At 42.5% G+C, this 24,309-nt stretch overlaps 1 protein-coding gene across 2 annotated transcripts in view; it reads right to left on the bottom strand.

Moving 5' to 3' along the window:
- LOC144772977 (coagulation factor X-like) overlaps positions 1-24,309 on the bottom strand; it is a 381,158-nt gene that overhangs the window by 225,839 nt on the left and 131,010 nt on the right. The window contains exon 4 of one of the 2 annotated variants that reach the window (XM_078657700.1): positions 12,809-12,919. The exons of the other annotated variant lie outside the window; for it this stretch is intronic. Within the exon in view, the coding sequence (XP_078513826.1) occupies positions 12,809-12,919 (111 nt within the window). The remainder of the gene's footprint in view (positions 1-12,808; positions 12,920-24,309) is intronic. 2 annotated transcript variants of the gene reach the window in all.

Raw genomic sequence — 24,309 nt, 5'->3', positions numbered from 1 at the left:
CAGCCCCTGTCACCCTCAAACCAGACAGTCAATCCACAAGCAGGCCCAGGCTCACTCCTGGGGCCAGGCTCACCAGCCAATCACACGCCAGGCACAAATTACACAAATATGCCAACTTCTAGAAGTGGCACTTCTACACTAGACACAACCATGCTGCATATACCATTGCACAGCATTCAATCTCACGAGTTCGTACATACCAAACTCGACCCTGCACTCCCCACACATCAGGAACTACCATGGTCACACATATTCCCCATTCATTCCTATGGGAGGGCAGGTCACTCACCACACATACACAGAGAGCTCACGCACTTTACACTGTACCACAGTGAAAAAGTGCGCAAAGGCCTAAAATCACCAACACCAGGTTCCAGAAACAGGCTAGGAAAAAGCAAAAAGGTTCGGGGTGAACCTGCCAAAAGGGCCAGGTCCAACAACCACCTACTTCAAGTAGGTGGTAAGCCAGTCACAAACGGGAACAGGTCCCCTGGGACCCCTTCCTCTTTGTAGCAGGCACCTAAAACTTTTTTAAAGCAGGCATGTACACCTGCCTAATCTAAAAAAAATTAAACAGAAACGTTTCATTTTTCATTTTGAAAAGCATCCCTTTTTTCTTTAGGAAAAATGGGCTGTATTTAAAAATAAGTTGATCAATTTAAAAGCATACACAGGCACAGTGGTCTGCTGTCCCCAGTAGGCCTCCATTCCTGTGTTATTGCCCATTCACAGTGGGTCGCAAATTGCGACCTACCTCATGAATATTGATGAGTCAGGTCCATTGCGACTCCATTGGGAATCGCTAATGTGTCTGAGACACATTAGTGCATTTCATTTTGCGAGTCTCTAATTGTGAGTCACACAAATTTGCAATTAGAGACTCGCAAAGTAAAATGGTTGTACTTGTGGACTTTGGCTCTTCGAATGAACCTCCACACCCTGTCGGATCAACAGCCCCCACCCCCCAGCACCTTGAGATCCTCATGGGTGAGGAGCTGCGCTATACAAACCAGTGATTGATTGATTGAATGCAGAGGAGCACAGAATACAGTATATACTAGAAGATAATAGAAATACAATCGAGAGAGGAGCAGTGAGCAAACTTGTGTGAGTGACTGTGCTTGAGAGACAGAGAGGAGAGAGAGATGCCATATGGAGAGAGTGGGGGGGGTATACAGAGAGACACAAGAAAGATGAAAAATATGTTTTAATTATTTAATGTATGAGATTACTTAGTGAATAGAGAGTATCACGTAGGAAAAAAGGGAAGGAGCAGATAGCAAAGCATGGATGAGAAAGAGGAATGCACCGGCCTTCAGAAAGACATTACCAGGGCTAGGAACACATCCCTGGCTCGGGCCCTCGCCCTGACATGCACCTGTGCCTCCCCCGTTTGTGACATGCCAAGCTTCACAGATAAAGGAAGCAGTGGGTACTGCAGACTTAAGCCCGCAGTGCCTGTGGCAGCATGCCACCCAACCTGTCAACTACCCTTTCCCAAATCATTACAGAGTTGGGAAAGCATGGCATGCAAAAGAAGAGACTGAAACCAGGTCCCTGCAACTGTGCAGGTTCGAGGCTTCATTTTAATGTTCCAGAACTGGAAGCAGGAAGGAGCAGGAGTCCCAATGGGATCTGCAGCAAGATAAGTTAAAAAAAACACAAGGCAAGAAGGCAAGATGGCGTCAGCGTGAGCGGTTGCAGTGGCAGTGCTCTGTTGTGCTGGGCTGTTTTTTTATAGAGAGATGCTTTCTGAATACTGAAAAAGAAAACGACGATGCAGATACCACACTTCTGCATTTTGTACCCGCTCGCTTTTTGATTGCTTCATTCGAAAAGCCTCTGGGGGACATCGACTTGGGCTCAGGTTGTCAACTGTGAGATACCGCAGTGTTGTGCCTCGGCCCTGGCCTGACCTGTCTGCTGTCTGCTGCAGAGATATCGGAGTTCTGAATGCTATGCACACTGTTATCGAAGGAGAGGTCTGGTGAATGACAAGTCGGGCTGAGCAGTACATTACTTGATAGTGCATGACAACTACACCGGACCAGTCAGAAAACCGCAAGTGGCTCTTTATAATCTTTTACAACATATTAGAACATATATATTGTGACTTTGCTTTTGCCTGCTATAAGTTGCTAAAAAAAGCGTTTTTCTAACAGTGCAGAAAGCGCTTTCAGACCTTGCTAAAAAAAAAGCGTTTTTCTAACAGTGCAGGAAGCGCTTTCAGACCTTGCCTCTCTTTACCCTTCTCTGATGAAGCTGCTGAAGCCTCAGTCCATCGGCTGCTCGTCTGCTCGTCTGCTCATCTTGGATCATGGGCGGAGGCGTCATCTGCAGACACAGAGATACTGGCCTATAGCTCCACAGTGAGCATCACGTGTTCTGTTTCCAGGGAGACGCCGGCACAGAACGAATGGTGCTGCTCAGAAGCAGATTTAAAACAGGGGGAGAGAGGCTTTTCTTCGGAATTGTGACTGGCTCATCAGTCTTACCTGTACCTGTTTTGAAAGCACTACCTGGATCAGTAACTGCCACTTCACAAATTTCTATAGTGGTATTGATACCTGATATACTTGTCAAGCCTCAAATTAATCATCAAGTAATTAGGCGCCACCCTCGTGGCCTCTCACATGGAGACTTAATTATCTCAAAGACTACAGAGAAAATTATTTGCTTTAAAAAATTTTTGGGGAGAGGTACAGAATACCGGAGGAAAGGTAACGCTGTTTTGAAAGAATTCTACTATAGGCACAAGACTGAATCTAAAGTTGGAGTTCTGCAGTGTTTAAAGACGCCAGTAAATTGGATTGTGACGCCCAATAAAGGGTCCAATAAAGTTATAGGTATGGAAAGGGGTATCAGAGAGGATGAAGGGGCTACCTCACCGAAGGAACAGAAGACAGAACAGAAAGGACAGAAACCCTCAAATTGGCACAGCATTAAATGAGAAGGGGGGCGAAGTAAGTGAGCTCTCACAGGGAGAGGCACCGGAGCAAGCGCAGGCATCGACACCAACCGACAATATCTTGGGAATGAAGACATGGAGACGATACCTGTACAGCACGCAACTAACAGACATAAAGGCCCGGAGACTAGAGGGGCCAGGGCAAAGGAGAAAGATCTGGCGAAGGATCCGGCACGAATAGAGCAGCAAGAAAAAAGAGAAAAAGAAAAAGAAAAAGAAAAAGGAAAGGCAAAAATCAAAGATAAGAACATTGAAAAAAAACTGGAAAAGGAAAAAACTAAATGAAAAGAGAAAGAGAGAGAGAAAGAGAGAGCAACTAAGCACAACGAGGAGGACGAGGACGAGCTAATGGCCAAAAAAGCACAGAGACTTCAGTCTATAAAGAATTTTAAAGCACCTGCAAAGAATACTGGCACACATGTGTCATCCCAACCAAAAATTTCAAATATATTTAGCCCTTTACAAAAAGAAGGCCAGAACGATGTAATAACTAACAGAAAAACACAGATTGTAATCCAAAACAAGACCTCCAAAGAGCGGAGTGGTAGCAACAAAGATGTCCAATGCATGCCCTCAACCAACTTGGAGGAAAGGCAGACTATATGGTCCAGCGAAGGTACTCGGAATGCTGACCCAGATGCTGAAATAAATACAAGGAGTAAAGAGACAAGGGCATCCATAGAAATAGACGCAACGCTATCGAACCAGAAGGAGCTAACTGAGCAATCTAATGGAGAAAATATAGCCGAAGAGTTTGGGGGCCTAAACCCTTCTCAGAATCAGGTTGCATCTCTAGCTGGGAAAGATTCGCATTTAGTGAACCATTTAGTGAACCATTCTCTCTCAAATGAAGACTCCGAATCTGATATATACGAGATAGGGATGTCTATCTCAAGCGACTCGAGTGAATCAAATGGTTCCAGCAAACTGAGCGATTCAAGAGAATCTAGCCCAAGCGCACAAATGGATTTCGCACTACAGGAGAACTCCGGCTCCAATGACTCGAGATTATTTAGCGAAGTCAATGCAAGGAGGAAAAAAACAAGTGGGGGGAAAAAAGGTTAAAAAACAAAAAAGAACAAAACTTGTTGAATGAGGAAACCACAGATCCAGGTAATAATACAGATGATGCTAAAAGCAGATTTAATCCTCCCCGAAGGAGTCCAAAGAGCAAAACATCGGGAGAGACACCACGTCAAACTTCGGACTTACATGAGAATACAGATAGATATAAAAAAACAACGGAGCCCTCATTGAGTCAGGTGCTTAGTTCGATTAAAAGCTTTCACACAGATGTGAAGAAGGACAGCCAAAAGAATCGATTGGCCATTGAAAAACTACAAGGTGCAGTGAAAAAAGTGGGCAATATCTGTTCTGAGATCTCTGAGAGAATGGTCATGGTTGAAACTCGAACCGAGAACCTGGGAACTGATTTCGCGAAGCTTCAGAAAAAAGGAAAGGAACAAGATGGAGTAATAAGAGATCTTATGATCAAAATCAGGAAAACAGATCTAGAAGGAATAACTTGAGATTCCTTGAAATTCCGGAGAACTCAGAGGGTAGCGACGCCAGAAGGGCAATGATTGACATTCTCAAAACATCATTTCCGGAGTTGGAAGCCTGGGATATGGAAAGGGAAGTACAGCGGCCACATCGTTTTCCTTTAATGCTATCAAAGCATTCCAGCAAGCAAAATCAATATCCGAGGGCAATGTTGGTCTGCTTTGGTAATTTCCTTCTCCGGGAAAAAATTTACGATCTAGCAAGATCTACTACCCAAAGAGACTACAAGGGGTTCACATTCTTTGTAAGACCGGACTTCGCCCACGTTACCGTCGAGCCAAGATGGAAAATGCGTCAGCTATTTGAACCGTTTGAAAAACTTGGAGCAAAAGTATTTTTGCAAAATCCAGCATGCTTGAAAATAATATTCAAAGGCACTACAAGAAGCTTTAACAATGAAATAGAGGCAGAAGACTATCTACGTGAAATTTCCGAGTCTAGCTCTCAGTACTCAGGGAAAGAATCTTAACTATATAAAATGAAGCATGATAGAAGGAGCGGATAGGTCGAATTAATCATTTCAATATACATATGGAAATGTGGGCAATAAATTGAATTGCAGGGCAGCCTTTGAAACTAAGTCTGAGACATTATCAGAGTAATGAGAGTAATCAGGTTTCGTGGCTGAACCAGCAACAGATAAGCATATCACTTATATGTATAATCTAGCCCAGTCCACAGGGCCCGCTAGCGCGGAGGTCACACCCCTGGTCCAGATAGGCCCAGGTAACCTTCAAAGGTGGTGGTGGGTGGGGGGTGGGGAAGGGGAAGGGGGAAGGCAGGACAGGTTAGACATACAGAGTAAGAAATCTTATAGGGAAACACATACAGGGATCATAGGAAACCAGAAAGCCCAGGATAAATATTATGGCACCTTTTCATTAGTAGCATGGCTGGGATAAAAATATTATCTTTGAATATTTGTGGTCTGAACGATCTTAGAAAAAAAGACAAACAGTTGCAATTGGCCTACAAAACTGGGGAGCTAATATTATATGTATGCAGGAGACGCATATTGAAGGGTCCCAGAGCCAGCTGTTAAATACATTAGGGTTTAAATTGGTGTGTGCTACCACACAAGGTGTTAGAATTCAGGGTGTTGCTATTCTGGCTAAAGGGAGTGGAATGGTGTTTAATAAATCTAAAACTGATAAGTTTGGCCGTTGGGCTATCACCGAATGCAGTTACCAGACAGGGCATAAATTGACAATTTGTGCAATTTACGGGAGTAACACAGATGACCCTGGGGTTTTTAATGAGGTCTCCAATGAATTGTCACATTGGTCTCTTCCGGTGATGGTCTGTGGGGACTTCAATATCAACCTCCCGACAAATTGGTCCCTAAATGATGACTGGGTGTATAAAGGTCGTAAACCCAAAGTATTTCGCTCTCTTAAGGATTTGTGTCTTGTACATGGACTTGTGGATAGCTGGCAAACTTATAATACTAATATTGGTGACCCTGTCTACACCTTTTATTCAAACCCACACCGTACGCATGCTAGAATTGATTACATATTCATTTCAAACTCACTAATTAAGAATTGCCATACAGCTAAATTGCCTAGGGTATTATCTGACCACAACCCTCTTTTATGTACATTGACTATTCTACCAACTAAATTAGAGCCTAAGCAATGGACATTCGAAAAAGCATTACTGAATGATCCTCAGTATCGCCTCTATATGAAAGACTGGATCCCCAAGTTCCTAGCCGAAAACATTGGTAGCATGTCAATAGAGGTAGTATGGGATACTTTGAAAGCCGGAATTCGGGGCGAGACGTTGTCATATTCACTTAGGTCCAACAGGCAAGAGAAAGAAGAAATACGGATGCTGCAGGAAGAGCTTATGTTAGCAGAAGTAGGACTCGTTAATGCCACCAATAATAGGGATACTACTGGGGAAATCTCTAGCATCTTAGCCAAAGTTGCAATTACAAAGGCAGCAATTACGAATATATAAATGGATAAGGCAATATGGAAAGCCACGGCACAAAAAGAATTAATCTATGAGGTCAATGAGCAAGTGGGTCACCAATTAGCCGTGCGAATGCGACAACAGGTCAACGCAAACTTGATTAGGGAGATTATAGATCCTGTGGTAGGGCAGATAAAAGACTCAGAGCAGATCAGGCAAGCATTTTGGAGGTTCTATAAAGAACTATATATGGAGAATTGCAAAGGGGACACAATCGAAATTGCAAGGTACTTAAAGAATTATGAGGGCGTGAGCCTTGAGATAAATACACAGCAGACACTAGAAGAAGCTCCTAGTATGGAAGAGGTTTTAACTGCAGTTAAGAGCCTTCCTAAAGGGAAAAGGGAAGGCAACAGGTCTAGATAGCATCCCCTCAGAGTTCTATGCTACATTTATAGATGAAATTAAACATGTTTTAAGTGATCTAATTATCCATATCTTTTCCGGGGGTGAACCGCCCAACTCTTGGTCCACAGCCAAAATTGTAATTTTTGCTAAAAAAGGGAAACCCCCAGAACATCTAGGGTCTTATCGCCCTATAACTCTAATAAATGCTGATTCGAAAATATATTCTAAAGTTTTGGCAAATCGAATTGCACCTATAATACACCAGGTAATAGCCAAAAGTCAGTTCGGTTTTGTTCCGGGAAGGTCAACGATAAATCATGTCCAGAGAGTGATTACGCTCTTTGATGGAACAGAAACTACAGGAGACCCTATGGCCCTAATTCTGCTTGATGCAGAGAAGGCCTTTGATATGGTCTCCTGGCAGTTTCTCTGGAAAGCAATGGTGATAATGGGATTTCGGACTAAATTTATACAGGCGATACAAAAAATGTATATCAAACCTAGTGCCGTTGTATCCGTTAATGGAAGCTTAACCAAGGAAATTATTATCTCCAGGGGAACTCGCCAGGGGTGCCCATGCTCTCCATTGCTCTTTGCAATATACATAGAACCCTTTATTCGCTATCTCGAGAAAAACAGCAATATAACACCTATTATATCACAGGGATATGCTACAAAAACATTAGCATATGCTGATGATATTGCCATAGTCACGGCAGATCCCATTACAGCTATGCTGACTATCGAGGCGGAAGCCAGGAAATTTGGGTTGGTTTCTGGCTACGTGCTAAAGGAAAGTAAGACACAAATTGTTCTGAACTCAAAAATTGCTATGGATGATCTAAGGGTAGTGAAGGGAGCGACATACTTGGGAGTTACAATTTCCTCAAAGCTGGAGGAAGTAGTGGACATAAACCTTAGGCCAATGTTGAACACAATACAAAAGGATTTACGACGTTTAGATAATCTCCACTTATCTATTATTGGGAGGGCAAATGCAATTAAAATGGTGTACTTTCCCAAAATACTATACTTATTTAGGGCTGTGTGTCTAGAGTTCTCTAGTCAGTGGTTCACTGCAATAGAGCGTACCTTTTCTAGATTCATATGGTCATATGTACAACCCCGCCGGGCGTATAAATATCTTACTCTTCCTAAGAATAGAGGTGGGCTAGCTCTTCCCAATTTAAGGAGATATTACTGGGCATGTGTATTGCTCTATAGTAAGGAATTACTGCAAGGGGGAGAAAACTCAGAGGAACATACCGCTTCAATCTTTCAGCTATTAGTGGGGAATGCTAGCTATGGTTATTTCTGGAGGCACACTCACGACAGCTATCACAAAAAAGTCAAATTTAAGACACTTTATAGTAGTTTTAAAGTATGGGAGGTCGTAAAGAAAATATTAGAAATAGGACCAATCTCATATTATACTCCAGTTCTGAATAATCCTATTCTTCCTTCAATGATTTTTAAGGACAACTGTGTAAACAAATGGTATAATCTAGGAATAACACAATAAGGGGATTTCTACTCTACTCAGGGGATTAAATCCTTCAATATTTTGAAGGAAGAATTTGACTTAGATTGGCGGGACTTTTTCAAGTACCTCCAAATAAGGGATTTCTTAATTCATAAACTTGGGGCAAGGACACCTGTTGAAAAATGTACAGTAGTAGAGATAATTATACACTCTAAGAAAGACTCAATAGGCGGGGTGTATGGTTTACTACTGGATACACTCCCGGACGATTTAGATAAAACTGCAATGAAGTGGCAAAGTAAACTTAATATCTCTAAGGAAGGACTTCTATACTCCTATCAGTTAGCCCAAACCATTCTTATCTCAACCAAACTCCAAGCACAATTTTACAAAACCTGCTTCTTTCTCTACTATACGCCGGATAAGATTGCAAAATGGGGAACTGGCAAAGGGACTCGTTGCCCGAGATGTAATTTATTTAAAGCAGATTCTGTTCACATATTTGCCTCTTGTCCAGTGCTACTACCTTTAATACAAGAAATAGAGAGATTCTTAAGTTCAGTTCTTTGTAGAAGTGTTATTTTGTCACATGAAGCAATAGTACTGGGGGTGGGAGATCCATATAACCTTGAGATTGGTCACGGTTTTATATTCATTGCTATGGCAGTTCTGCGGCTATGCCTAGCCTCGGCTTGGCTTGACCCGTTAATACCCTCATTTCAACAGTGGTTAGCCAGGCTTTTAGCTGTCTATAACATCGAGATAGCTATATATAAACGAAAAGGTAGATCGCGACGCGAAAGAGGCATGAAAATCTGGACTGCTCTTACACAATGGCGAGACGCACAAAACTAATTAATATTGATGCTGTCATGTATTTATGCTATTGTTTCTTATTTTTGTAAATTCTATATAATGATTATGTGCGTATGTTAAAAACAATGTAAAACACATGTTATTAATATGTAGAATGTCTACCTGTCCAGGGGAGGTGGGGGGAATAAATATGTAAAAAAGCCAATAAAAATATTTTTTTTTAAAAACAACCACAATTTTAAATATTGTGTGCTGTGCATATGGATAATAGTGGGTGTCTGTAGGTAACATTGTGTCTGTGAGAGTGTGCCTCTGGGAGCATGTCTATGTGGGTCTGTGTGTGTATGAGAGATAGTGGAAGAATCAGTGGAGGGAGTCAGTGTGTGAGAATGAGTGATAAGAAGAGTGAGAATAAGGGTGAATGAATGATCGGGAGAATGGCAGTAGGTGTAACCAAATATTGCTGTGTGTCAGATTGAGTTAGTCACAGGCTGAGTGAGTCAGGATGAGTGAGACCGAGTGAAAATCAGTGAGACTGATTTCGTATGTATGAGACTGAATGAGTTGGGCTGAATGCGAATGATTGAGACTAGGTGAGTCAGTGAGATTGAATGAATCAGATTGAGAGTAGTAAACATGGAGAAGACAAAAAGTGTATGTTTCGGAAGGAAGAAAACGAAGTTCTCATGGTACCTTGGCACAGTTTTGCTTGAGAGGGTAACTGACTATAGATATTTGGGAATGTGGTTCTCTGGTACCCTGAAATGGTATACACATTTGCAAGCATTAAAACTGAGGGCATCGGCGTCTGTGAAAGGCCTAAAAAGATTTAATAATACTTATTGTGAAATGTCAGATAGGCCGGTCTTAAAAGCCTACCAAGCAATGGTCCCCCCCGCAATTTTTGTATGGAGCCGAGGTCCTCTACCTAAGTGGGAAGACCTCCTGGGATAGAGAGGAGGGAAATATACTAAAAAGCTTATTCCTGCTGCCTAAACCATCTATGGTGCAGGCAGCAAGACTTGAGCTGGGAATCACCTCCTGGGCTATAACTACTTGTATGGCCCTTGTACGCTTTTGGCAGCGATTGGGAGCAGGGGAGTTTCTTAAAATCTCCCAATGGGCCAAAGAGGAAATAACCACAAGTGAGCTACCATGGGCAAAAGAGACTAGAGCTTCAATAAGTAATGCATATGGGGTGCTTGACCTCAAGGTACGTCTGCCGCTAGACCCTATAACTATTGGTAAGAAAGAATTAAGGCTTCAAGGGGCCGATATGTCTCGTACCTATGATCGGGAGTACCTTATACAAAAGACCTCTGTAGCCCACATGTCATTGGCCTGGGAGAGCGACCAACATTTCCCCTATGTGGACTGGCTACCAAGCTATAGCTTAAGGCGGGAAGTTTTAAAAATGTGAATTGGTATAAACCCAAGTTATGCGAATAATGGGGCTCGTAACCTAATGATAGGATGTAATGGTAAATGCACTTGCACATTAGGCACCACCTGTGATATTTTACACATTTTATTAGATTGTTTTAGGTTTTTAGACATACGAAAGGAGTTTTTATGTTCGATTTTTAAAAAGTATAAGATTATGAACAAGATGTAAGCCATTAACCTTTTGGTGGGAATGGGGAATCTAGATATAGCCTGTGCTTTGGGGCAATATATGAATAAAGTTAAGGTGTTCCTCAAGTGCACATCATCACATAAAGGCGGAACAATAAAGGGAAAAACATTAGTACGTGCTGCACGTTGAAGGAGTTGATGTAAAGGAATGAATTAAGTGATTTTAATATCTTAAATGTCATAATACCTGATTTTAAAGAAATTTTAATTATATGTATTTTGAGGTGTAATATGTGTTGTGATACCACTGCGTTACGTTTTGTGGCTCTTCTTTTTTATCAGTATAAGAGGTAAAATTACTTTTATGGTTGTAACAAACCAAATAAAGTTTTGTTTGACTGACTGAGATTGAGAGTGAGATTGAGTGACTGAGAATGAATGAAAATGAGTGAGATTGTCAGAAGGAATGAGAGTTAGTGAGCGAGTCAAAGTGAGTCACAGTCCGAGTGAGTTGGAGAATGAGTGAGACTGAATGAGTTAAAGAATGAGGTGATTTTTTAGCACTTGACTATTTGATTTCTAGTTTGATTTTGGATTTGTATAGCGCTCGAATGCCCGAGGGCGTCTTGGCGCTGTTGCCATCAAGAACCAAAAGGCTACAGCCAAAATTCCCAATGTTTTCCCAAATACTTCAACTGCTGTGGATATACCAACGTTTTGGCACAGATATCTCCTCAAACCCACTTGGATGGAGAATGTTAGGAACTTTACCGGCGCTTGAGTTGGTGATTATAAGCATTTAAGTCATGATTTCATCGACACAGTGGGAAGTGGTGCTCCCTCTTAAAGGCTTTGATTGGGAGGTGAATGTAAACCTGCTATTGCTGTGTGTTTTTCCTATAATGTTTTTTTGGGGGGGACACAGATCTTGCTTCTGTGGTTCGGTCTCCACTTACTTCTTTGATGTAAAGTGGGATTCTGCACAGAGAGAGCAATGTTACACTGTGAGGTAATGTGCAATTTTATAAGTTAACCTTTGATGCAGCCCATGCCCCATGAACAGTTCTGGGAACTTACTGAGGGAGTATTAGACCTTAGATTTGCTCACACTCATGACAAAGCAGGCGAGTCATACTTCTGCCACTCTGCACTGGAGATTTACTGAGCCCGGCTCTCATGAACCACAGGATGCATACCAGCTCCAGCACGGAAAGCTGTATTTGTTATGCAAGGGTGGTATCATGATGAGCAGCGCTGGCTCAGCTCAGATCCATGCCCGTTGTTTGTGTGAGGAGCGTCTGAAATTTAAAAACGCTAACAATGAATCTCTACACTGGGTTCATTGAATTTACTTTACCTACTGTTTTTCCCTCTTCTGTCCCTCTGCTATCCTTCTGAATCCAAATAACTGACTAACCTATCCACCACTCAAATTACTTTCATATTTCACTGTACTAACTCAACAGTATTCCTTAATGGGTTCCGGAGTAGCGTGCTACTTGCCGAAAAAGCACTTTGATGCCTCATCAAGGGTAGTAAGTGCTATATAAATGCAATTACATTACAATACAGTACTGCAGGTGTACAAAAACCAGAAAAAACAGACTTCGGGTTCTGTGCACTGCCCCTGGGCTTGTACCATCATGGACTTTTCTGGTACAGCATAGAGCCGAAGACCTGTTCTGTGCGAATGCAGGGCGTAAAGTCAAATCTTTGAACCCGATAATTCAGCGAATTAGTGCTTATTTTCCGATAGTTCGCCTTTGACACAGAGAGCAGCGTTTGCCTCTTGCTATTTCTGAGCTGTCGTGTCTAAAAATAAAGCTCTAATTCAGAGAAGGGTAGGGTTAAGTGAATAATCTTTACGCAATACAGGCGCATAAACTGTCGTTATAGGCTCTGGCGCTAGAAAGGTCGATGACAAAGCCCCTGATATCTGTACGTGTACAGTCGCCAATGCCAGCAGGTATGCGAGCGCCAAGGAAGTGTCAAGCTGCAGCAGCCCGAGAGGATAACAAATAAAATGAAGCACTAGAGTGCTGAGCAGAATGGAAACAAAAATTGGAAATGCTTACCTCTTTCACACTTTACACCTTGAGTTCCGTTTATGCAATGGCATTTATAATTACCATTCACTTGCATACACCTTCCTTCATTTTTGCAAGGGTTTGGAAAACATGGGTTACCTGCCCACAAAAACAAGAAAGTGATACGGTTAAACATATTCCTTATCACTATGTAGGCAAGACAACTTCAGAAATTGCTGGCTTTTTTCATCTAACAATGCTATCTATCTATCTATCTATCTATCTATCTATCTATCTATCCATCCATCCATCCATCCATCCATCCATCCATCCATCCATCCATCTATCTATCTATCTATCTATCTATCTATCTATCTATCTATCTATCTATCTATCTATCTATCTATCTATCTATCTATCTATCTATCTATCTATCTGTCTATCTGTCTATCTGTCTATCTGTCTATCTGTCTATCTGTCTATCTGTCTATCTGTCTATCTGTCTATCTGTCTATCTGTCTATCTGTCTATCTGTCTATCTGTCTATCTGTCTATCTGTCTATCTGTCTATCTGTCTATCTGTCTATCTGTCTGTCTGTCTGTCTGTCTGTCTGTCTGTCTGTCTGTCTGTCTGTCTGTCTGTCTGTCTGTCTGTCTGTCTGTCTGTCTGTCTGTCTGTCTGTCTGTCTGTCTGTCTGTCTGTCTGTCTGTCTGTCTGTCTGTCTGTCTGTCTGTCTGTCTGTCTATAGTGCTAACTGGGAAACAGCGTTTACAATGCTGCCATTACATCGCGTTCCTTTTACCACGCGGTAGTTAAAACAACCGCATTGTTAGAACACGATGCCTTTATATCGCAAGTCATTAGATTGACTTGCTGTAGGGGGCGCTCTAACCTACGGAATAGTATAATTTACTATTCCAACACCCTCACTACTGTTGCGCAGGCTGGAGTTGGAATAGTAAATGATACTATACCTAAATCCAGCACGCCCCCTACAGCAAGTCGATCTAATGACTTGCGTTGTATAGGTATCGCGTTCCAATAATGCGGTCGTTGTAACAACTGCGTTGTAATAGAACGCGATGTAATAGCATGCGATGTAACATGCTATATTCTGCTTACTGCACGATGAGGCATTGAGATAATTTTAGTGAGTAGTTCTCTGCTCTGGAAAACTACGGTTAATAATTAGTCAATAGTTTAAGTTGTTTTCCACAAGGCCTCTTCAGATTATAACCATTCCATGTGTTAATCTTAGATACTTATGGTTTAAGTTAATAGGTTTTAGTCTTGTGTTCTCAAGATGAACAATGTCATGCATTACATCTCAGTATCTCTGAAAATTAAATTAATTAATTGCGAGTTGGTTAGAAATTAAGAACCTAAATTAGGATGACAGCTTGTGTGATTTATGTATTATATTAGAGGAGTTAGAAAATGCTAGGTATCATGCAATTGATTTGTGTTGTGTGTGTATTGATTAGGATGAAATTCAGATATTGATTTACCACTTCCTGCTCATAAAAAGCATTTTTGTGGAACATTGCGAACCCCTTTCCATTTGTGAATGGGCTTAAAATATTAATGTTGTGCGACCGAATTTCAGTTGTAAAACATTAGTACATGTATCTGTAAGGGATGCCCTTATCATGCCCCTTCCAAATACTAACCCCCAGATGCATCAAGCATACATTTTGCGATTCCTTATTAGTGAAAAATAAGGAATCGCTAATAAGGAATAGCAAAATGGTATGCAAGAAGAAATCACTTTAAAAATAGCGATTTCCTAAAATTCCTTAATTGCGATTCGCAAATTGCGAGTCGCAGTTAAGGAATGCATCCCCATTCATTCCTATGGGCCTAGAGGCCCATAGGAATGAATGGGATGAATTTTCAATTTGCGAATCGCAATTAGCGATTCGCAAAATGAGATTGCGATTTCAAGGGTGCAGGGGTGTCCAAAATACACCCTGTTGCACCCCTGAAATTGATCTGTGCACATATGTTGCGCACACATATGCCCTTAGGGCATGTGTGTGCGCAACATGAAACTTTGAAAAATGCACTTTAGTGCATTTTTCAAAGTTTTTGCAAATTACCATGAAGTTCAACGTCACGGTAATTTGCGCCCCCTATTAGCGAAATCGCTGATTCTTTAACTTTAATGCATTGCATTTAAGGAATCTCAATTTGAGATTCCTTAAATGCAAATAATCGCAATTTAGCGAATTCTCAATTTGCGATTTTTGCATTTGGGATGATGCATCCCAAATGCAAAAATACAGGTCGCAAAGGGGCAGATTCTGTGAATCTGCCCCTTTGCGCCCTGTTTTTTGCTTGATGCATCTGGGCCTAAATCTGTATTTATTCCCAAACATAATTAGCGAATCAGTGAAATTCGGCAACATGGTACCAACGGCCACATGCATCAATCTTGCCGTTTGCGAATCCTTAATTGCGAAAATTAGGGAATCGCAATTAAGAATTCGCAAACGGCAATGCATGAATAATTCGCATTTTTATTAGCGATTTCTTATTTTTCCTTGATTGCGATTCACAATTTGCGAATCGCAATTAAGGAAAACCCTTCCCATTGATTCCTATGGTCCAAGAGGCCCATAGGAATCAATGGGAAGGCATTTACAATTTGCGATTTTCAATTTGCGAATCGCAAATTGAAAATGCAATTTCAAGGGTGCAGGGGGGGTCCAAAGAACCCCTCCCTGCAGCCCTGAAATTAAACTTAAGTGCAATTTACACACACACATGTCCCAAGGACATGTGTGTGTGTAAAATGCAACTTTAAAAAATGCATTTTTGTGCATGTTTGAAGATTTTCGGTAAATTAGCATGAGGGTCAACCTCATGCTAATTTAGCACTTCCAAACAGCTACATCGCAATTTAAAAATGATCATGCATTGCATTTAAGAAATCTGAAATTGCGATTTCTTAAATGCAATCGCAATTTTAGAAATCGCAACATGATTGCGATTCCTAAAATTGCGAAATACATGATGCATTCCAATTTTGATAATTGCATTCGCAAACGGCCGAAAATTGCGATTCGCACCGTTTGCGAATGCAATTACCGTTGATGCATGTGCCGGCAAATCTCTATTTGGATTTGGTGAGTAAAAAATGGCAGTTTGCTGTCAGAAAAGTTCTGATTGTACGGATCGGAGCCTTAGGGACATAACATTGCTTGATACATGAGGGCCTTGGTGTCTTCATAGCCTGAAAATACCATGTTGAACATTTTGAACAGTTGCTAGTCCTGAAATTTCTGAAGGTGGGGATTTAAAGGAGAGAACTATCTTTGCTTGTTGTGTGGACCTTTCTTTAAATGATGTTCTGTCTCCAACCAGACCTAAAAAAATAAAAATAATAGTTGAAAAGTACAGAAAACGTCTTAATTCAGAGATTTTTATATCCCTCATAAACTAAACTTCTGAAGTCGTTAGAGCAGGAAAACGTAGAAGAATGGGTATGACTTCTATGTTCTGCGGCAAACAATATTGTCCTGCTACTTTATTTCTGTATCCTGGAAGTATGGTCTTGAAATTATGTTTTTGGTTCCTGTAGATGGTAAAAAAGGGAATTTTGAAATAGTGGCTACTTTTAGGACATTGTGGGCAAACCCCAAAAAACAGTTATTGAGATGCATTTTGGAGTCTTTCCATTAGACCGCAGTATAATGTGCAGCATGTGAATCTAGAATACACACAAGCTACACAACACTGGTTCTTCAGCTTCATAACTTTAAATATCCAGTTACTTATGCTCTTCTGGCACTATCTGGCTAAATCTTCACATCAACCTTGTGAAGACAGCCCAAGCATCTTCTGTGGTGATTTATTTAAACAGAAACTGATGAGACCAGCAGAAGGCATCAATGCTACGAAAGCTATATAGCCATGAACCCAATTCCATTTCTTGTTAGGGATTGAGGCTCTTTGAAAATACACAACAAGCTACATAATTGAAGTTCCGGCAAGCAACATGTACCTTTGCAGCATAGATCTTTCATGCATTGAATCCTTGCATCAAGTCAGAAAGTAGATTGAGACCTGGCTCGGTTGTAAAACCATTCCAGCATCCAACTCTAGACAGGAATGCATTGTGTTCTAATAAACTCTGCTTTGATTTCCAAAGATTCACGGTCTAGTTCATTGAAAGGTTTTTGAATGCAATGTGTAGTGCATAGACAACCTTATGGCGAGAGCGCTCAGTCTAGCCACTTGTCCAATAAAATACAAATACCTTCTCAATGTAAATGATCTCCAACATTGTGAATATCCATGGCACTCATTTGGTACAAAAATTGCATATCTTTTACTTGCCAATGAACTCTTCCAATACTTTTTTGTGATCTGAAGTGCCTGCAGGGTGGCATTTAACGCACAACAAAACTAATAAGTAAATATATTGCATTCTGTGGAAGTCCTTGAACAAGAATGAATTTATATTTTATATGGATTTTTTAATGAAATTTTCTTCTTGATGGAAACATTTCCTGTAATGTAAACGTTTGATTGTTTTGCTTGTTTTAAGTTTCAAACATATTATTGTGGGATCCTGGTACATTGTATATCTCAAGGTAATTAAACATGCAACTTCCCTAATCGAATAAAGTAGAAATATAGTGATTGTAACCCTTGTTCACAAACTTGTACATGTCCAAAAAGGAGAGTGGGGGACAGGGAAGGAGAGGTTAACTAGTAAACCCCACCCATAACTCACAACTCGGGGCTCATGCCTCAGTCAACAGTCCTGGGAAGTGTGCATCAAGTGGCCCTTCCTAGGCTGACATAGGAACAGTGCCATCATACATGGGTCACTCACGTGAATAACATTTAAAGAGGTTAATAAACGTAATAGTCATTCTCCTTCAATGCCTCCAGTTTCATCTGGACCCTCCTCCAAGAAGACGTATGCTTGCTGTGATATAGGACCCTGAGTTTCCTAGAATGCTACAGAGATGCCTCAAGTTCCAGTTGGGGAAGTTATTCTGTTGCCTGACTATGGTCTGGGAAAATTCAGACAGAAATCCCATGGAAGGTGACATTTCTAATGCTCCTGGCTTCAGGCAGTACGAACCCTCCTTTGGAGGGGCAACACAGTTCTGCTATCACTGTACCTTTGGGCTTTGAGGGTCCCTTTGGGCCTCGTGTTGCCAGCATTTAGGTTTTGTGTTCAGTTGAGCCATGTTGGGGACCCCAATGAAAGATCTTGCCCTCCAAAAACCTCCATGGTGTTTGGCCAAGGGTACCCTCCTTAGAATTCATCTCAAGAGGAGGATATTAGAAGGCCCTACTGGTGTCCCCACAAACTCCAACTGTTTCTAAATGGATAATTTCAGGGATTAGGCGGGATTTAAATTCGTTTTGGTCCTTGTCAGCTGATTCAAGCCTAGTGACAGTGGTCACCAGACATGGAATGCACAGTTCCCCGCATCATAGCTCACCCGATGTCTTTGCTATGCTAGACACTTTTGTTATTACAATGCCCATACTGATATAGGGTTATTATTTTATATTTTCTAGAAGCTTAAGGACTCACACACCTTTTATAGTTCTGAGGAGGCCGGGATGTAATTGGCCAAAACGCGTAGACCACTTTCAAAAAGGAGTCCAAACCAAATGAAAAGAATTCTTGGTACCGTGATCACCAACCTAATCACATTGTATGTAGGATATTTGGATATTAGGCAATTGGTTGATGATTGTGTAAGTGGACTACCTCAAAACAGACCCAATACAAAATAATATTTTGGGACCGCCTTTGTACTATGTGAGTGGAATGCCACTAGTAAGCCTAAAGGATTTATTTATTTTTCCTGAGCACCTTATGGGGGTAATAAGTAAGGAAATTGAGTTTGCTGAAAGGTGCTTATCTGTAGACAAAATTGCTCACCCCCAGTTTACAAATACTGACCTCTAAAAATACTGCTAGTCCTTGCTTATGTTCATCTACTGTATTTGCATGTGAGCAGGTCTCCCATGCAGAATTCAACAAGCAGCCTGTAATAACAGTCTCTCTTAATGTGTAATAAACCAGAATCTAAGTTGAGGAAAAAAAGTCTGTGCTACATCTTTTTGTTGAAAATTGAGTAATACCACTATTACTCTTTTATGTACAGCTTTGTTAAAGCATGATGTGTAGGAATCCATTTATTCTATTGCTTGTTGAGCATGTTAAGCACAAGGAGCTCCAACATGATAAAGTGTTTGCTCAAGGAGATTCACACTCGGCTTTTGTATACCCTCAATCAACTACCGCTCCAGCTCTGTACTCATTTTGACTATGCTCCACAAGCTAACCCATGCCCTTTGGGATATCAGACAATAACCCAGTGGTTGGGCCTTCAGTTTCTGTCAGCTTCCACAATATTTTGGAAGTCTCTCCTCCAGCGCGCCTCCGAAAAAGTTATGCATGACTCACATTCTGGTCTATGAGATCAGTTACACAGACCTACATACATCTCACCTTCTGTTAAACTTGACCCTCTCTGCAGGGTCACTCCCAAACCTTTTGCCTTCAGCCCTCCTGTTTTATTAACCTGTTTTTGTTGGCTCTTAGAACTCTCTGCACTTTACCACTTCTAACCAGTGCTAAAGTAGTTGTGTTGTGTCCTGTAAACATGGTGAAATTGTCTTACACCCTCTTAGCACATATAATTTACTAATAGGTCCCTAGTAAACTTGTACCACATGTACCCAGGGCCTGTTAATTAAATTCTATTAGCGGGCTTGCAGGACTTATTGTGCCACCCGCTTAAGTAGTCTTTTTAAACTTGTCTAAGGCCTGCCATTGCAGCCTGTGTGGAAACCAAGGCCAGTGGTACCAACACTAGAAGACCTGTTACATGAGGGCCACAAATGAGTACCACAGCTAAGACCAGGACTACATGGACCAGTAGATCTAGGAGCAGAAGAATTGGGACAGGCAAACCCAGTGAATAAATGAACCAGGTGAGCAGGAGCAGGAGGACTGATGGATGAAAATTAAGCTGAAGAGGGTGAAAAGGTTCAGGACTGGAGCCTGTGAATCAGTAGGCCCAGGATGCAAAGGACTAGGTGTAAAAGTACATGGGAATGATAACGAGATACACCAGGAAGTACAGGGTGAATAAGTACTAAGGTCAGCATGCAGAACCATGAGGGCAAGGAGCAGGAGCACTAGGGCCAGGAGAATTAAGACCAGACTGATTAGGACTATAATGTTCAGGATGTGGAGCGCCATGGCCAGAGTACCAGGAAACCAGAAAAAGAACAAAACGGACTAAGAAGACCAATGGGACCAGTACCAAGGGCTTTTAGAAGACCAGGGCAAGGAAGAATAGGTGAACTAAAAGGACCATGACCATAAACACCATGACCATAAAGACCAGAAACAGGGCTAATAGGGCCATGAAGGTTAGGACCTAGGAGACCTCAGATTACAAAGTGGGTCAAGACAATCATTACTGGTAGCACGACCAAGGTGAGGACAATCAAATGTCGACAGGCCAACCAAAATCTGGAAGACTAAGGGGACTGGACATTGGTGGCCAAAAGGACCAGGACCATAGTGACCACTTTCAAGAGGAAACCTGATTCAAGAGGTCCAGGATCAACTGCTGCTTTTCCTGTAGGACTAAATTGACAAGGAGAAGATCCAGGAGGACCAGGACAACCCAAACCAGACAGACAAAGACTAAAAGGGCCACAGCACAAGATATCAGATGGACATGGACCTGAGGTACCAGGGCTAGGAGGTTTCAGGTGAGAAGAACCAGGACTAGGTGACCAAGAAGACCAGAAAGAAACAGAACCAGATGTGCCTAGGCTGGGGGAACCAAGAAGGGCCCGGATGGCCAAGAGGCAAGGTTTATGATAACAAGCACAATTGGACAAGATGGACCAAGATGACTAGGACCAAGGAGATAAAGGTAGGATGGTCGGTAAACCAGATCCATGAGCACTAAGCCCAAGAGAAACCAAAATCCAGGACTAAGAAGATCAGGACCAAGGGGCACATATTCCTGAGAGTTTCAAGGAATAATAAAAACAGGAATAGCAGTAGTGCCAGGAAGATGAGTCCAGGGGCATAAGCAGCCAGAACCAGAAGGAAACGTTTTAAGAGGGCCAGAAAACAAAGGGCGAGGGGGGCCAGGAAGATCAGAACAAAGAGGATAATGACCTTCAGTACCAGGACCAGGAGGACCAGGATCAAAACTAGAGCAAGGAAGACCAGATCAAGGTCAATAGTACCTGGACACTAGAATAAGCAAGGAAGATGAGGGGGCAGTACCATGAATACCAGGAGGGCCAGAGCTAGGAAGACCATGACCAGAGCAAGGAGGATTAGGAGGTTCAGCACCAAGAAGGCCAGGAGCAGGCTTAGAAGTGCCAGTGGGCCCAAAATCAATGGCCCAGGGTCCAGAGTACAAAGTGGAGGAGAACGACATGACCTGGGGGTGGCAGGACAAGGGTGGAGAAGACCAGGAAAACCAGAACAGCCAGGCCCAGGAAGACTGAGGGGACTGGGCCTGCATGTTCAGGAGGACAAGGACCACAATGACAAGGGTCTGAAGGACCCATAAAAAGACAATAAGGACCAAGAGGGGCCAGACCTTTGGATGCAGTGAGAACCATGAGGACAAGGCTAAGGGCCAGGACAACAAAAGCGAGCCAAACCAGGAAGACACCAGCAAAGAGGGTAAGGACTAAGAAGGCCAGAAAAGACCAGGCAGACCAAGAGGACCAGCAGGACCAGGAAGTGATGTACTATGAATCAGATGAGCGGGGTGAGAAGGATCAGAAGAACCAAGTCAAATGGATGAGGGTCAAGAGGATCAGGAAAGAAAATGAAGAGCTAGGAGAAGAGGGCCTGAAAGGACCAGGGTGGCCAGAAGGACTGGAACCAGGAAGATTAGGCATACAAAGACCCAAAAATGGAGGACCAAAAACAAAAGGTTCAAGTCTAGTGAGCACAAAACCAGCATAAAAACACGGACTGTGAGGACCCGAACTAGGAAGACCATTGATAGGCAAACTAAGCTGAGAGTGAGAAAGACTTGGAGGACAGGACCTGAAGACTCAAGAGGAGATAGCCAGGCTACCAGAGCCAGCAGGACAAGAGTTAAGGGGACCAAGACGAGGAGGACCAGTGGGACCACCAAAAAAGTGAAAAGGAAACCCGTTACGGAGGCCTATGGGTTTCAGTTACTGCTATATCAGAACAAGTGGGACCAGGACAAGGAGGAAAATGAGGACCATGACAAGGAAAGCCAGGGTGATGTGAGCTTTGATGACCAAGCCAGGTAGCTAAGAACAGGATGACCGTAACATAGAGGAGCAGGACAAAGTAGACAAACTAGGTCACAATAACAACAAGCAGTAAGATCAAGGTCAAGAGTATCATGGCATGTTGGAGGAGTACAGGGGGAATGAGTCAGGTAAGGTTCAAGAGGACTAAGGCCATTGAGACCAGGGACACGATGGGGAGGATTAGGTGGACTAGAGTTGTCAGAATAAGCAGGACAGAGAACAGGGATAGGAGGACACCTTCTAGTCAAAAGGTCAGAACCAAAGCGATCAGGACCTGAAGTTCCAAATGGACCAGGAGGACTAGGAACTCGGGTTCCAAGTGGAGAAGGAGGACTAGGAACTGGGGATCAGGCTGATGAAGATCAAGGAAATAAGACCAAGAGGATCTAACAAGGAAAACCTGGACCAGTGGATGAAGTACCAGGTGGAACACAAGGACCAGGGCAAGGAAAATTTAGATGACCCAAACCTAGAAGACTAGGAGTGGCAGCCCGAAGAGAACCCAGCCAACAAGGGTAGCCGGATAAGGACTCAGCAGACCGCCAGGATCAGAGTGAGAATCAGTAGTCCCAGGATCAGGACCAGGGAGGGCTAATACACAAATGAGTCTGGAGCAGGGCCAAGAAGACCAGGGTCAGGAAGGACTTCAATCAGGAGCACCAGATTCAGGAAACCAGTACCACGATGACCAGAATTGGTTAGACCAGGACCAGGATGTGGACCAAGAGGAGCAAAACAGCCCAGAAAACAGGGAATTGGAACAGGACTGGGAGGAGTGCCAACGCCTAAAGGTACAGAAGTACCTGGCAGAGAAGGAAGAAGACTGGGAGCAGGAGGACACCTATGTGAGTCTAGGCCACATGTATTAGGATTTCCCTTTTGTAAATGGTTCTTATATATGCTTCTTATATTCCCAACTCAGACCTCTTCAGCCCACATACAGAACGGCTAAGCATTTGCTGAAAAAACACAGATTACAAAAGTGAATAAATAGTCACCACTGTTACATTCTGGCTTCTAAGTGATAGAAGATGTTATCTGGGCTGGAAAAGTAGTCAGAGGGTAGATCTGAGGACATAGGGACTGAAGCTTGGCAGAGGAGTTTAAAGGTGGATGGGTGAAAATGAGTGTGGTCTGGGAAGGATAGCAGAAATGGTTTGAGGATCTCAGATGGTTGAAGTCAGGACAAATGGCTATGAAAGGGGTCAAAGGGCTATGGCAATCAGCAAAGGGGTGCTCAGAATCACACAAAGGCTCTGATGAGTAGAAGAGGGGATGATGGAGGCTCCAGATCGATCATCCCAGATGGTCCAAAGTGGGAATTTGTTTGACTCTCCCCCCAGAATTTTACAGGGACATTCCATGTGTGTGTGTGTGTGTGCAATGGGTATGTGGGAAGTGAATAATAGTAAGACTCCTTGTGTGATGAATTTCTAAGTGTATGGACCAGTGGGGTGCATTTTGCATGACGTGATGGAGATTATATGCAGCATTCCTTCACAGTGGGCTTGTTATGACTGCAGCCATGTGGATTTAGGGTAGAGACCCCAAACTGAAGTAAGGGAGAATGGTGAAAAGGCTATACATAGAAAGTTCGCAAGGTCCTTTTTAGCAAAGGACTGCCTATTATTTCTTCCTGAGTGACAACATAGAATAGATGGTAGAGGTAAGGGGTAGGTCATATGTCTCTCTTATTAAATGTGTCAACGTTTCTAAGCAGTGCTGCCCTTTTGTCTGTGCCTAATGACTTCTTAGAAAGGCTGATGACAGCCAGGTTTTGAGATTTCATGCTTCATTGTGTCCTTCTTTTGGCTACTTCTTCTTGGAGCCAGCACCATTACTACTGCAAAGCACATAGCATCTACGCTGTGCCAAGAAAATGATCATTGAAAGAGAAGCACCCCCAGATCAGTTCTGAAACCTCAATATTCGACCCACATCCCCTGTCTGGAAAATGAATATTAAAGTGGAACTGTGAAATGATCTACCTGTAGGGACATTTTCTCAATGCGGTAGGTCGCAGGCTGTTGCGACTGTTCGTGGTGAGAAAGCTGCAGCACGCAGTGAGAAAGCTGCCGCAGGTGTAGAAAATCTACTTAAGCAGCAGTAATACAGCAGCCCCTTCTGGTGTTCTTCCTGGTGCCATTTGTGCTGATTTTCTAGCGCAGAACAAGATCCCAGCACTAAAAATCAGTATGACATGCCAATTTCTCCCACTAGCTAGCAGAACTCTGCA

Source organism: Lissotriton helveticus, chromosome 8 (assembly GCF_964261635.1).
Source record: "Lissotriton helveticus chromosome 8, aLisHel1.1, whole genome shotgun sequence".
Lineage (NCBI taxonomy): Eukaryota > Metazoa > Chordata > Amphibia > Caudata > Salamandridae > Lissotriton > Lissotriton helveticus.
Note: the sequence above shows the minus strand (reverse complement) of the source record. Positions and strands in the feature narration are given on the sequence as shown.